A 16283-nucleotide genomic window follows, 5' to 3' on the forward strand; every position below is an offset into this window, starting at 1 on the left:
AAGCATGTGACTTTTCAAGTATGTGCATGTGACCTAGCCTTGCATCAATATGTGGTTATAGTATCTCCCTCCTCTCCTCATAAAGCAAACTAAGTCTCATTCCCTTCACATTTCTTGGTGCATAAACAACAATAGTTAAAGTGTCTCAAGACAATTAAGTCAATTTGTGGTTATAGATTTGGGTTCCAGAAAATGGACACCCCAAGGACTCATTTACTGATAACACGGTGTACTTGTTTAGCATGAAAAATGAGATCTTGTTTTCAGCCTGTCATCTACTCATTGGCTTCTTAAAATATGGCTCCATCTGGCCTTTTATGTCTTTTTATTTTCATATGTATTTGTATGCATACCTGCCATCGCAGCTTTGTAAACATAAAGTACAGTTTAAGTGGCATTCTGCAGACAGATGTGTCTATTTCTCTCCGAGGCACTGCAAGCGAGTCAACGATAGTGTGTGTTTGTGTTTGTGTTTTATGTGTGCGTGTGTTTTCCCATGCAGATGTGTAATTATGCCAGAGTGTATGGGGAGAGATGTAAGAGGAGAGGAGAGGGCTGATGTACTTAGGCTAAAGAGCATCTCGTCTGACATTACATAAACAAGGAGTGACAGCCAGGGAAGAAGGGAGAGAGAGGTGGTGGAGCGAGGAAGTGAGTCATGAAGAGGGCGATCAGGGTGGTCTGACAGTCGACGAGTTGATAAAGAAGACGATCAATCCAGGCTCACTGCACATAGTATGAGCTTAACTTTTATGAGCCTTTAATTTTTCTCTAAGTGCTATAATTTGTTGACAATATGCACAATTTGACCTGTCTGTTAGTTAGTGCAATTAATAATTACACTTATCTCTATTAATGCAGCATTGAGCAATGAAGGTCAGAAAAAAATCTGTGCTGTGCACTCTCTAAAACCATGCATTCTATTTGCTTAGCTGTACATTTAAGCAGAAGGAAAGACTGAAAGATGTAACCAACATTGTAACCATGGAAATGCAGTTGTGTACAGTCTGAAATAACTTAAAAGTGCATCATATATGAAAAAATAGCAACTTTTTGGCTGTAACAGCTTCTTTCTATTTGCTGAAAAAGGAACAGAAACAATGTTTTAATCATGCTTAACATTCAACTGATTAACTGTATATAAATGATAGGCTTAGCTAAGTTTCAGCCAAGACTCATTGTGAGGCGTCAGGCTGAACAAATTTGTCTTGGTTTTTTGAAACTAGATGTGACAAGCGTGAAGTTACCTGAGTGAAACCAAACTGTCAACTGAAGAGTAAAACATACCCTGCTTTAGTTTAAATCTTGATTTGATCTGAAACTAGCGACTGAGTCCCGAAATTCATCAGTAAAGTAATTACTGAAGTCACAAAGCATCCTGGAGCCTTTTGACCAGCCAGCTAAGTCTCTGTTCAAATGCCCAAAGGGGACACAAATACACTTTTGACCTGGAGACTCTCGCCTGAGATCACTTAAGTTTTGATGTCACTCACTGTTTATGTTCATTTACACTTGGTTGGTTATGTTGCACCCTGGGAGGACACCAGGGCTTTATTTCTGTGCTTTACAGGAGCATGAAGCAACACACTGCTAAAAAAAAACTAGCTTCTCTTGTTAGTCAACAAGAAGAACAAACTTTTCTTTATCTTGTACGGCTTGAATTTCTACACCATTACACACTATTAGTAGCTCTAATGAGCTGACTGGCAGAATTATTTCAAGATTTACTGTAATTAATAATTGGAATTAATATTAATAAAGTTGATAGCAGTGTTGCTGTAAGTAGTGATAGAGATGTACAGTAAATCAGTTAGTAATGCTTTTGCACAGTACTGTGCAATTGTTTCTGTGTATGTTGCTTACAAGGAGCCAGACTTATCATTTTTAAGGTAGTCTTTAGAAATAGTTCTCCAGGTTTACTGAAAACTGTCTTACTTTGTAGACTGGCTGCTTTTTAACCCATTTTCAGTCCATTTCTTCTACCCAACCTTTTCCGTAGGAATGCTGTTTTGTTGGTTAAACCACTTAACACTGACTTGTAAATCCATTGGTGTTATGGGTCTTATCAAAACAAATGTTAACATTTGATTGGCGACAGCTTCATTTTCCAGCATGACAATGATCGCAAACACACTGCCACTGCAGTAAAAGCATACATGGTTAGAAAAAACTACACGCACGCATGCACGCATGCACGTACGCACGCAAAGGGGAACGCTATGAGTCGTGGATTGGCCTCCCCAAAGCCTGGACATCAAGAACTGAAGTGATGTTGTCGGTGTGAGCAGAATTTGCTGTTCTCTGCAGTGCTGTGTGTTATACTGTATGTGTATGGCAGGACTGAAGACTCAGCTATCTGATGCTTTTCTGCTGGAGCAGCATGTGTCACAGTCAAGTACTCACCTCATTAACTCCCTTTGTTCACAGTAATCCATCATAATGTAGAGTGTGTCTGTGCATCTCCCTATTTCCCGCAGTACTGCAAGTAGAAAAGATCAGAGGCAAAGGATAATGTCATGACCCCGCTACTTATTTTATTTATTGACGATTTTACTATCAACGCTATCTTTTCTCTTTAAAGCATTTAATCCCTACTACTACTACACTACAACCACTAAGTGTGCGTTAATTAGTTAGTTAATCTTGAATTGGTATGGGAAGGATAAATAATTATAATTGTACCTCAATAGGCAACCTAACATCACAGCTAGAAAAACTTTAACCCTGCCCCATGGTATTTCCAAAGTCACCTTCCACTTCAAACCTCATTTCACCTTCAAATTGCCCTTCTTGTATTTATCTCCCGTGAACTCATTGGACAGGATATTTTGCTTTTTTAATTAAAGTAATTAAGTTTGGGTTGTCAGGTAATAGGAGGATTTTCTGCTCTGAGGCATTGTGTGCATATGTGTGTGTATATGTGTGTCTTGGCAGCTGTGGCACGAGAAGATAGCTGGGCCCAGTCTTATCCCTGGTGTCCGTGCGTGGCTAATACCTGCAGTAAGCAGAGTGGTGCTGTGACTGGGAAGCAGATGAGTGAGAGTTTTGCATCCTTTATCTTGGGTGTTCATCCACACGTTCATCCAGCCCACCAGTGAAGGGGCAACCTCTACTCAACCTCTAGTGAATTTGGCTATAAATTGTAATATATTTTCCTATCTCCTATGCTCTTTGCTTATCTCATCGCTGCCTCTCTGTGCTTCACAGTTGTGTGGTGGATGAGATGGATTTCTCAGGCATGGAGCTGGACGAAGCGCTGAGGAAGTTTCAGGCCCACATTCGTGTCCAGGGGGAAGCCCAGAAGGTGGAACGTCTCATCGAGGCCTTCAGGTACTTACAGTACAGCTAGCCTTTCACATAAGTTTTTTTTTTTTAAAAGAAAATGTTTATCAGTCGGTATGCCCATTAAATAGGGAGCACACCAGCTTCTGTTTCCACAGAGTTACGGCTGCTGGTTTTACATGTAATTATTATCAAGTTTGTTTCATACCTCATCTATCATCTTGGCATTGCAGACTAAGATAAACACTACAATATCCATAAGTCGGTGTGGTCAGGGGAATAGAGGAGGGCATGAATAATAGAACAAAAAAATGGATTTGTAGTTGTGCAATAGCTCCTTATAATTGAATCAGAATTTAAAAGTAGCAGAAGAAACTGTCACTTCAGCTTCCACAAAGTACACAATTTTAGGCTAAGTAACAGGAGAGTCTGGGAATTTGGGGAAAATAGGCTTGACATGTTATCAAAGAATCTGATATTTCATTTATACATATATCTCAAAGAAAATCAAAGATATTGAAAGAATTGAAGTGTGAGTGATGTCACAATGACATGATTAACTGAAATAGCTGAAGTTGTGTCGTCTTGCTTTAAAATTCCATTCACTGCACGCTAAACATCTCCTCATTCAGGTATCTAGCCATAGTCATGCATTTAAGTTATGGATGCTATTTTGTAACATCTCCAAAAGCAAAAGTACAAGACTAAAAGTATAGTTAAAGGTGTATGTATCAACTCTAGTGTAAGCTGCAAAACTTAAAATGTCCAGTTAATGTGACTACTACACTATGCAACCATGTTTTTCTTCTATGATAAAGAAGGATTTTTGGAATGATTTTTAAGGTTTTCTATTTATTTATTTATTTATTTATTTTCTAAAACATAAATAACAAAAAGGAAAGAAAAAAAAACCTGACTTTTAAGCTCTAAAAAGTCATGCAGGCTGAATAGAGTTCTGTGGAAAAATCTTGAGCCATCACCCGGTATTTCTTTATATTTTGCCTCTAATATTTTTTTAAGCAATTTTTCTGAAGGTCTTTCTTTGGATATTGGCTGCATTTTCACTCATGTTCTGCTGACTTTCCTGGATGATTTTGCCTCTTACATGTGGGTTCGGTCACAGTATTTTGGTGCACAATTATGTATGTAGCAGTCAAAACTTTTGATCATGTTTAAATGTAAGTCACCCTTCATATTAAAAATTCAACTAGAAACAGTGTTTATTATCCAGCTAACTGGACTAAAGTCCATTAGCTACTTACTACCAATGCTGATTGACAAAATCAGGATAACAACCTAGTAATGAACCTGCTGAATTCAAGGAGAAGTTTCATGGTCATGCAGATAAAAACTGATGGCTAAACAGGAAGGGAAAGAGTCACTAGGGAATGAATGAACAGCCAATTCTTACTGAAGAAGCAAGCAAAAAACAGAGAGCTTTAGCTATGTATGGCTAATATATGTATTTATGTTCAGAAACATTGTTGTGAAGAGAGAATAAAGGCAACAAAAGAGCAGGATATGAATATTTATCATCTTGAATGTTATGTTTTCCTCATTTGGCAACATTTTTTCCCCACTGAAATGTAACTTTAGGTGTTACTAGAACAAGCTTAAAAAAAAGAACAAATTATATACCATCACTCAAGAAATTACTTCAGGGCCAGACTTGTTGTTGTTGTAATGCTTTAAGATGCAGTTCATGCAGTTTACAAGTGTTTTGATCGTGAAATATTCTTAAAGAAAGTACCATACAGAAAAGCAAAGATGTGAATTTGTTGTCTTTTTTTGGGTGAGAAGCAAGGTTAAGAGGGGACAGAAAAACAAGTATATAACAGTTCAGTCAGAGAACTTTTATATTCATGCATGCAAAGAGACAGGCACACACAAAGCGGAGTAGTCTTGGATTGCCATACATGAACATTAATTGAACATGAAGATTATAACACATTTTACTCTTTCCCTTCTGTGTGGCTGAACTAAAAAATTGACAATCCACTCCTCCATTTGAATAGCGAGGCAATGTATAATTTGTGGCCACAATTTGCAACAGGGTGACAATTTGCGGTGCAGCTGTGGCTCTGTGTGTTAATGCTAACTGTTTGCCATCGCCCCTCTTGAGTAACAACCACCTGCCACAATTGTCAAGGTTCCCAATAGGAAGAAACATGGCTGCATTGTCATAAGCAGTGGGCAGGGAGGTTGGCACTGCTAATGTTTGGACATCAGGCTGGCTCTGCGTGCTATCAGGAGCAGGAGAGAGTAGGAGGGAGGAGGGGCTAAGGAGACAGAGACTAGAAAAGGAAGGGAAGAAGGGGAGAAAAAGGAAGGAGGGAGGATGGTTTATAAATATCCAGCGTTGCATAACCGCCACTGCCTCTCTGTGCCTGCCTTCCCTTGCTCCCAGGCTTTGAAATGCCTCCAAACACACACACACACACACACACACACACACACACACACACACACACACACACACACACAGAAAGAGAGAAGTCTCAAAAGTAAGTGAAGGGGATTTGAAGCAGCAGTGAAAAACAGCGAGGGGAAAAAGTGAAAAACACCCAGTAGCCTCAGTATCTGCTGCGTCAGTGTACTAATGAATGAGCAAATATGAATCATCTCCAAATGCTGCAGATATATTCAGTTTATGTTTTCCTTCCTGTATTACAGTCTGATATCTGTATATATTTACTCACTATGTAATCACTGTGTTATGTATCTGCTCTGTATATTACAGTCTTCATCGATGAAGACCATGCATCTTATATAATTTCGCACTAAAATCCACCCAAGGAGCGCATGATGATGTATTACACCATTCAGGGCAATTTGAAAGAAAAGCTAAATTGCCAAAAACTGACAAATCAATTCAGTGAGAAGCATCATATGTCATTTTACCCTCTCATTTTCATTTTTTACTTAGTCATTTTTCCATGCCTATCTGTGAAGAGTAACAACATACTCAGAAAGCGACATAAATTGAGGTTTTTCTCACTGCATGGTGCAACATTAGGATTCACAGACAAGGGTGTAATTATTGGTTGCTGACAAGTCACGGTTTTCAGACAGTGAGATGTGAATGAGCATCTGTGTGCCCTGTGATTATCACACTAAAGCAAATACAGTATGCGGGACGCCACAAATACGCAAAACATTTCATTTAAGGCACTCAAACATATATCTAGACATGCACATGTGTAATCATTGAGACTGAGCCCTAGAAAGCACATTCAAAACTGGCACAGAAAGCGCGAAGCTACATGCATGCACGCCTATATAGAACGTGGGTAAGTAGAGGAGGATTAACTACCTTAAAAATTACTCCCAGAATGCAAACTGTTCTAGCAGACTCTTTGTACACACACAGTTATCAACTATGTTGTAGAATAATGCTGATTGCAGTTCGACAATTTATTTTTATATGTTACATGAGCTACCACATTATGGTGGGTGTTTTTCAAACCATTATTGTAGTAAAACTCCAATTCAAAAAAAACTTGACATGTTGTGTAAAGTGTAATTAAAAGCAGAATGCAGTGATTTGCAAGTCTCATTAATCCATATAATAGAATATAACATGAAATGTTTGAAAAAATGTATCATTTTGAGAAAAAAAGACAACGTAATTTTGAATTTGATGACAGCAACAGGTTTCAAAACAGTTGAGACAGGGCAACAAATGGCTGGAAAAGTAAGAGATACTAAAAAGAAACAGCTGGAGGAACGTTCAGCAACTAATTAAGTAATTAGCACTAATTAATCAACACCATGACTGAATATATACAGAGCATATTAGAGGGGCAGAATATCTCAGAAGTAAAGTTGGACAGAAATTCACCAATCTGCAAAAAACTTTGTCTACAAATTGTAAATCAATTTCAGAATAATGTTCCTCAGCATAAAATTGGAATGACTTTGAATATCTCATCATCTGCAGTAATCACGATCATCATGATCATCAGTAGATTCAGAAAATCTGGAGAAATCTCTACGTGCAAGAGTCAAGACTGAATCTTGATTTTGGATGCCCGTGATCTTTGGGCCCTCGGGCAGCACCGCATCTTTCTGTCACCGAAATCACTCAGTGACCGCTGGGACACTTCCAGAAATCATTCGAAGTAACATATGTACCCATCCAGATGTTGTCTTTTTCAGGGAAGAAAATGCATATTGCAGCAAGACTAAACCACATACAATTACATATCAGCATCATGGAATGAAAAATATTGCAAATATGACCCAGGCCTGTTGAGCATCTGGACAAGAATGGGACTAATCTCATCAGTTTGCAGATGTTAAGAAACTGTTCAAATAAAAGAAAGAAAATTCCTTCTTGTAAAAGAAGACGGCATGCTATACAGTGGTAAACTACTTTTATGAGGTCAAAATGACTTTATGTTTCTCGTAAAATGGTACGCTAGTACATTTGATATATTTTCTGTGCTTGTGAGATTTACAAATCATTCCGTTCTGTTTTCATTTAGAATTTGAACAACTTCCTAACTTTGTGGTGACATGTGTTGAGACTGATTGCATTGTTGCATTTAAAAAGACGTAGCACTTCACAAAAAGCAACTCTGTTTACATATGCAGACGATAAGTAACGTGTCCCAGGAACAGCACAGTGCCATTTACTGCATGCTTGTATCCACAATAGGGACTGGAGGAGAGTGCAGAAACATGTCTGAGTGCAGGGGCAAAGCCGCAGGGTGACATTTACTGATGTGTCTCAATGACATCACCTGAAAGAAACCTCAGGAAGCAGCACAAGGAAAATGTACGCAGAATACCAGAATGCTGCTCCCGACCTTTTCTGTGCTCTTTAACCCCTGATCTTTACTTAAAAATGCTCTGTAGCAGGGGTGATTAATTCATGATTACCGTACATAGATAGATAGATAGATAGATAGATAGATAGATAGATAGATAGATAGATAGATAGATAGATAGATAGATAGATAGATAGATATTTCAACAGAAAGCCCACAAGGTCCACACACACCTTCTTTTTTAAATCTATATATGCCTTCCATATACATGTTGGATGTTCTTTTCTATTATTCATCACCTAACCATGAAGTTATTCTTGCACCACACCACCTTCTAGGCTTCTAGGAAGACACATATAATGTATGTGTAGGCATCTACAAATCTACACTCCAGCACAACACTTCTTATACTTAGGAAAGTAAATCAAACTGAGCCTTTGCTTGCAGAAAAGGTGCCTAGGTAAGGGATTTCACATTTCAGTATTCAAGTATTTTCTCTTCTGCACAATGACAACCTGCAAAAAATTCATCCAACTAAGCCCGCAAACTGCAGAATAGGACTTGACTTTTCAGGATTTTGGGGTGCTTAGTGCAAGTAACAGAGAGGATGAAACACTTAAAAAGAAGGTCAAATCCTTTGTTTTTGTCAGCAACATCACCCTCAGTTTCTAGTGTGATGCATGACCCATATAAGTATTCATTCCAGTGGGAGAAATGAGTTTTAGCAGAGCTCACACAACCTCACCAACGCACTGGTGCTGAGGGGCAGCTTACAGCTTCATGTGAAGCCACCGGCAAAATTAAAGCCATAACTCTCATTTCAGTGTGACACTCTTATGCTAATGTTGTATTTTTAATAGCATGCAGTGTTTTAAAAAGTGTCTCCTGTGTATATTTATATATGTCCTATTTCCTGTCCCACCCTGTGTCATTCCTACATGGATAAACCATCCTTACCCCCAACTTTATTCATTTTACTCCCATTCTATATTATCTTATATGAAACATGTAATGTTTTACTGTTTTCTGTCCCTGTTTTTCCTTTTTCTTTTACACCCACAGTCAGCGGTACTGCATGTGTAATCCGGATGTGGTGCAGCAATTTCACAATCCAGACACCATCTTCATCCTGGCCTTTGCCATCATTCTGCTCAACACCGACATGTACAGCCCGAATATTAAGCCCGACCGGAAGATGCTGTTGGAGGACTTTATAAGGAACTTACGAGGTAAGGGACATCAAGGTCACATTGAGGTCGCATTACGGCACAGCTTGCATCTGAAGATGAGCATTAAGGGAGTTATAATGACATTAATTACCTGACATAATCAGCTCAAGCCGGTAGGTGAATGTTTTAGGTCACTTGAGAAGAGGAATGGTGGTTTTTTTGAGTTGCATAGTTGACAGTGTGGCCTCGTTGTAAATCTAATACTCAGCTTTCTGTGTCCAACCTGATGTCTTTGCAAGGAGAACAAGGAAGAATTTCCTTCAGACTCAGGATAATGGCCACAAAAAGAAAGTTGACTAAAAAGCACTGGTTTTCTTTTTAGCTTTATGTCATTAGTACAGTTTATGAATATACTGTGTGTATTGCTTCGTTTTAATCTTCTTTAATTTGCCATCTTATACTTTGACTATTTTATTATTCTTTTATATCATATTTTTTATTTCTGCTTTGAATTTGGCAGATTTAATCCTCCATACATGCAGCAGTTGCTTGAGAAATGTTTCCATCACCTTGTTGAATCAATGCCATGAAGAATTAAGGCAGTTCCAAAGATAAAAGGGTGTCTAATGCAGTGCAAGCAGGGTGTGCAGATCTAGAACAGTAATCTATAATCTATGCTGTGTTATGTGTTCACTATGCGTTATATAATATAGCCTATAGAGCAAGGGCATTGAATGAGACAAGCAACATCCCATAAGTTGAGTTACATGCGGCCTAAAATTAAAACAGTCAGAAGGAGATTTTTTTTTTTTTTTTACACAAAGTTTGTATTTCTCTAGATGAGAAAGCTGCTAAATCCTCTGCCTCACCAGTAACTTCTGGTACAGATTCCTGTTGTGGAGCCAATCCCACATGACTCAGAAGAACTGAGTGTCCAACAGTTTCAATCAAACCTCCCTGCATAAATTCAGGGGATAAAGATTAGGTTACATTTCTCTTCCTGTCTGATTCGCTTTACACAGTCACTCAGAGCGGCACCGACAGAAAGCACCTGTAAATCTCGTCTCCAGTATGCAGACAGATGCTCATTCGGCAAGCGCTGAGAAAGAGACATGAGCGTCATAGTTTTGCTCTCACTCTGTGCAATCAATCAGAGATTGCCGAGGTCGATGCAGAACAACTTTAATAGATTCATCCAGACTGTTCCTCACAATTAAATTAAGTTGGAAAATCAATTTCAACATCTCATGCAAATTAAGATACGCCACTCTCTCTTGGCCGCTCTATTTGTCTTCTGCTCGTTGTTTTCTTTGTCTCCCTATCCATTCTTCTGTTTTGTTTTGATTTCAGTCACAGTATTACGCTGTCTGTTTATTCATCTGTCTTTACTTGTTTATATTATGTTCCTCCTCTTTTCTCTTCCACTGTGTCTGTCAAACATATTGATTGAAGAAAACATGCAGTTCACTCATCTAATTGGCTAAGGTGAAAAGCAATTATGGACCAGAAACCAATAGTAATGAAGAACTATAGAACATTCATTATCTCAATTAAAACGGACTGTCAGTGTTAAAGCATTCCACAATAGGGCAACACAATATACACCCGCCTAATTAATCTAGTGACTCAACTCACTGAAAAACTGTAACATCTTAGTTATTGGATTCTTTTCTGTTTTCTCTTTTTTTTTGGTGGATGGCCTCGTATTTTCAGAGCACATGCATTTCTCTTCCTAAGTTCTTGTAGAGGGCTGGCATTAATCAGTACACCTTATGAAAAGCCAGATTTATGCTTGAGGATGATGAGCACAAAACAAGATAAAGAGTTGCAAGGGAAACATGAGTAATGTCAGACTCGGACTAAAGGAATTTCAGGAGAGAAATTTAGTTCAGGACTGTGGTCAGTACTGATGTTCGTCCCAGGATATCTGATATAAGAATCACTCATTTAAGCCTCCTAAACTGTTCACTGACTCATCTGTGACATATCTGATATTTAATTCTGGGTGATTAAAATTATGATTACGTGAGCACTCTTCACAAAGAAAAGAGAGAAAGAAAGAAATTAGAGGCTTTTTGAAATAGTGGCCACAAAACAATAACAAGTGCCTCTAATGTGTACTGGTTTGTCTGGATCAGCTTATAGTCTTTACAGTTGCTAAGCAACTGTAAACACTCTAGCCCTTGAGGTTAGCTAGCACATTTCTATTGACAGAGATGATTAACACTGAAAATCTCACCTTCAGTTCTCGTTGAAGAATGTTCATACCCTGTTAACCACATTAACCAAAGTATTTTGTCATTCCATTTAGCGTTTGTTGTTGTCCTACGGTCTCTATTTACAAAGTGGTGCATTGCTTTCTCTTGCAGAAAAACACTAATAACTTCCTGTCCTGTACTCCTGGAGTCTGGGTCGGGTATGAGTCTACATACTTGCACCTCTCTAAGGCTGTGTTAACAGAATGCTGACATCTTCATGATGATGATAAACCGTAAAAAGTCTGACAAGTCGTTAGCCATTGAACATGTGGTTTTATACCACAGAAAACCTTCCATTTTAAGACATAGTGTGACCAAGATTTACAAAACAGAATTAAATTTTTTGATCATCATGACACATAAACCCAGCATTAAAGTGTTTAAATGCTGAGTTTATGTGTCATGACTCAGCATTTAAACACTTTAATGCTGGGTTTATGTGTCATGATGATCATATAGTGATCAAGTCAGATAGCTGTTTTCCCATAGACATTTATATGACCAAAAGTAATTTCACTGTCATAACTATCACCATCTGGTAGCCTTTGCATAGAAAGCAGGTCTAAGCTACGTCCACCTTGGCTTTATTTTTTAAAGTGCATTTTTTAAAAAAAAACTACTATTAAAAAAAGTACACATAATGTCATTTCAATCAATTTAATTGTTGTTGAGCTACTCCGGATTGGCTCAAAGTGGTTGCTGCTAGCAAGGCTAAAAACACTATTTAAAATCCTAAAAAGTGGCAAAGAAAAAGAGAGAACACGAGACAATTAACAGCAAAAAAAATGCTGCTTATTAATGTGACAGTTTACGCACTTTTCCCTCTGGTCATCTCTTTCTCTCCCCTGACTCCATAATGTGCAGTGATGTCTCAGCGGTGTCCCCGGGTGCCTCACTGACACCGCCGTCACTTGTGGCAGCTTCATTTTCTCCAAACACATCCTGCCCCATTGAAGGTTCAATGTACCACACAGTGGTGCAGCTGTATCGATATAATGGGGAGCATCTCGAGGGCAACCTTTCAGCCTAATGACATGCAGCTTTACCTGCTCCAAAATGTCACGGCCTTGAACTGCACTGTGTTCCAGACAGAAAATCTTCCAAGAGATGAGGCTGGGTCTTAACCTTTCGCTTGCCAATTAACCTCCTTTCACGGGGCTTTCTGTCATTACTTAATGGAGACGGTGAAAGGAAAAAAGAAAGCGTCAGAAGGACACATGAGGGGACAGAGCGAGGAAGCGCTATTCATTTTTCCAATTTTTGCACAAATCAAATGAAGAAGCAGAACAAAGAAATGTAGCATGCACACAAAGTAGTTGCATTTTTTGCTATTTATATTTATGCCAGCGTAGACACACTTTTTGTTCATCTGCCACTGTTAAAAAAAAAGCAATGACTCCATATCCTGTAAAGCAACCGTGTTGTAAAGCGTGTGTGTATTTATGAGTAATCAGCCTCTTCCTGTCTTAGGTGTGGATGATGGAGCAGATATCCCCAGAGACATGGTGGTGGGAATCTATGAAAGAATACAACAGAGAGAGCTGCGCTCCAACGAAGACCATGTCACCTACGTTTCCAAGGTTGAGCAGTCCATCGTAGGCATGAAAACAGTAAGGACACACTAATATATCTGAGAACGCTTGCTATAGATTCTGTTTTTTTTTAGTTGGATTAATTCTCTCAAAGATGAGTGACTTTACACAAAAATGACACATAATGTACTGAACTGATTGCCAAATGTGAATATGACTGCGTACGCACACCGAAAGACACACTTGTTAACTCCATGCCAAGTCACTCGCTCATTAGTCAAGCTCTTATCACTATCACCTAGCCTTAGTGGCTTTAACAGAGCACATTTATTAGTCATTAAATGTCTCATCAGCAGCTCAATCATTACCTCAGGTCATTACGCGAGCTAGATACATCATTAACCACCGCTATCATTAGACTCATTTTTTAACAGTTTAAGGTTAAAAGACTTTAATGCAACCTCATTGCACATGAACTGAAATATGTATTTGAACATAACTCTGGAGGTTCTTTAGTTAAAACTCAACTTCAGAGACACTTGGTACAGTTTTGTCTGTTTCAGACTGAACACGTCTGAAGGCAGTAGACCTGGCAGACAGAAAGGCAGTCTTTAGCTTTATAACTGACTAATTACACTGATTCATATAGGAATGTACTGTCTGTGCTGGCTTGTAACACTGGAAGGTTTTTTTTTTTTAAAAGCTGCAACAATAAAGAGACTTCTGTTTGAATCCGATCAAAGCTGAAGGCCTCCCTGTCTTATTTTTTAATGAAATGTAGACAAGACAGACAGATTTTTCCTCATGTATGCTTGGTTATTCAACACTTCAAACATTGCACCCAAATACTAGAGTTAACTTGAGATATTCCTTCAAAAGTAAATTCAGGTTCAGTTTATTCAAAGTGAAGTCTCGACATAGCATTGGGCATGCTAGCAGTTTGGTTTAGCGGTTTAGTCCCAACTGAAATATTGTAGCATGCCTCATGAAATTTATCAGACATATTTCTGGAGCTGCTGTCCAGTCAAAAAGGGTGGCAGCGAAACTAAGAACCTGCAGATGTAGTTCCCAAGCTCTGCTTTGTAATCACTTGTATTAGCAAAAGTTATCATGCTACTGTGAGGAGTAAAGTTGTAAAGATTTGACCTGCTCAATGTTACCATGTTGCATTAGTACAGTCATGGCAAAAATAAAGTACACCCTTTTTCAATTCTTTATGCATATAAGTATAAAAAAAAATGTCCTCACCAGGTCTGAAAATGATCTATAATAAAGAGAGTGCTAGTCAGTCTGTTTGAGCTGTTTGTGCTGATATTCTGTGTTTAGTTTTCACCAGACATGGTGATGTGCATTATGGCCAAACATCTCCACTTTGGTGTTGTATGTTTAAAGGCAACCAGATATCATGCTGGTCCACCGTGTCATTATACACTTTTTATTGAATTGTTAAAAGGACACAAATGCAGAAGTTGCAGTAAGCTGTAGTAAAAGCAGAGGGAAATATTTAATTTCAAGCCAACATGAAAATAATCAGAAGAAAGCATTTAAACAGACATTATTAACAAATTTACATGTGTGTATATATATATTAGCCACTTAGTTAAATTGTTTCTGATCACTGAGGACCCTGGAAGGCACTGCATATGTTTTTTGCCTTTATTATCTCCCCCTGGTGGTAATGCAACTTCTGCATGCAGTTATGCAACTTCTGCATGTGTGTCCGTTTCACATTTTGAAGAGGCAAAGCATGAAATAGACACAATGTACTGTCTATAGATTTGTTTAAATGCATCTCTGCAAACTAAAGCCATGCTGCCATGTTCTCTTTAGAGAGTAAAGGTAGCCCTTCAATATAAGATATACTTGTTCTCTCTTTTTCGAATTGTTTTGCCCTAAACTTTAACATTTAACATGCTAACTGAAGCCTGTAGCTCTTGGCGTTTTGCAGTTTCTCTGAGCATTGCATGGTCTGATCTTTGGTAATGGATGAATTTTTTTAGTATGTCCAACTCTGGGAACATTAAACGCTGTCTTGAATGTTTTTTACTTGTGAATAATCTTTCTCACTGTAGACTTCAATTTGCATGAAAATGGCTTTATAATCCTTCCCAGATTGATGGACAGCAACACTTGTTTCTTTAGGAACTTTCTTAACTTTCTTCCTTGGCATGTTAAAACACACCTGAATGCTCCAGACCAGCAAACTGCCAATGCTCTGGTTTTATAGATGTGCTTACACATCTGTTTTGATTATGTCCTGATAAAAAAAGGTCCAACTTTCTTGGTGCATCCATGTCACAAAAGGAAATGAGTGAGTCTTCATGTTTTAATTAATTTTAAATTCAGCACCAATTATAGCAGTTGCTTCCAAATGACATTGACTTTGAAAGTATTCCCTCCACCTTTTTATCCCGGCTTACGCCTTTAAGTGTCTCTTAGTGATCGATGAGTAGCCATAGGATGACAGAGGGAGTGCTGTCAAAGCCACAACAATGATGGATTGTTGTGATAGGAAGTGACTGTTGCTGCCAATGGTGGCCGTCTGCTATAAAAAGAACGAGTATTAAATAAAGTTTCTTCTATTGAAATAATAACCCAGCCAACAGTCTCTGTACTTTGAATTCTAAACGCCTTATCTACTATTACTCCAGAAGGAAGTGGCACACAAATATGATGAATTTTCCTGTATCGCTAGTAAATAATTGATGATTTGATGAAAGCCGTATTACAGCCTTTGATGAATGAGATGAGGTAGCTTTATATCTAAACATGTGAATATTTTTTTATATTTGTTTTTATTTTATTTTTTTATTTGAAGTCAATCATTTGCCTATAAATATATTGGCATCTCTTGTCAAGCTGTTTCTTAATAATACTTTTTTTTTTTTTTGAATGAGCAGGAGGCATTTCAGGCTAATGATGTCTTTACATGTTTCTGACATTAGTATAATGAGAAAGCGGGCTGGCTGTGGAAGGCTGGGCTCGAGTCGTTATACCCTGCAGTGATGAGAGAGCAGGAGAAAAGGAGACAGAGGCTATGTGTGTACTCCATGCATTGCAAATTATTCTCTCAGAGCAGAGGGAAGGAAACTTTGAAATGCACACAGGGAAAATTGCACAGGGGCTGTGTATATTTGTGTTTTACCCTGAAGAGGGATCAACTCCACATCTACTCTGCTGCTTTTTGGATTTTTGCAGAACACAGAAAGCTGGACCAGACAAGGCAGAGACAAGTGTGTGTGAAAGGGTGACAACATGATTAGATTAGTC

General features: G+C 38.3%; 1 protein-coding gene across 3 annotated transcripts in view; it reads left to right on the forward strand.

Moving 5' to 3' along the window:
* The window catches only part of iqsec3a (IQ motif and Sec7 domain ArfGEF 3a), a 123315-nt gene that overhangs the window by 88099 nt on the left and 18933 nt on the right, over positions 1 to 16283 (forward strand). For all 3 annotated transcript variants that reach the window (XM_014336138.2, XM_005930283.3, XM_042224179.1), the window contains 3 exons: positions 3208 to 3330; positions 9117 to 9283; positions 12952 to 13091. In XM_014336138.2, coding sequence (XP_014191624.2) covers positions 3208 to 3330; positions 9117 to 9283; positions 12952 to 13091 — 430 coding nt within the window. The remainder of the gene's footprint in view (positions 1 to 3207; positions 3331 to 9116; positions 9284 to 12951; positions 13092 to 16283) is intronic.

The sequence above is a fragment of the Haplochromis burtoni genome, unplaced genomic scaffold (assembly GCF_018398535.1).
Source record: "Haplochromis burtoni strain Fernald_Lab_line unplaced genomic scaffold, NCSU_Asbu1 Contig_131, whole genome shotgun sequence".
Lineage (NCBI taxonomy): Eukaryota > Metazoa > Chordata > Actinopteri > Cichliformes > Cichlidae > Haplochromis > Haplochromis burtoni.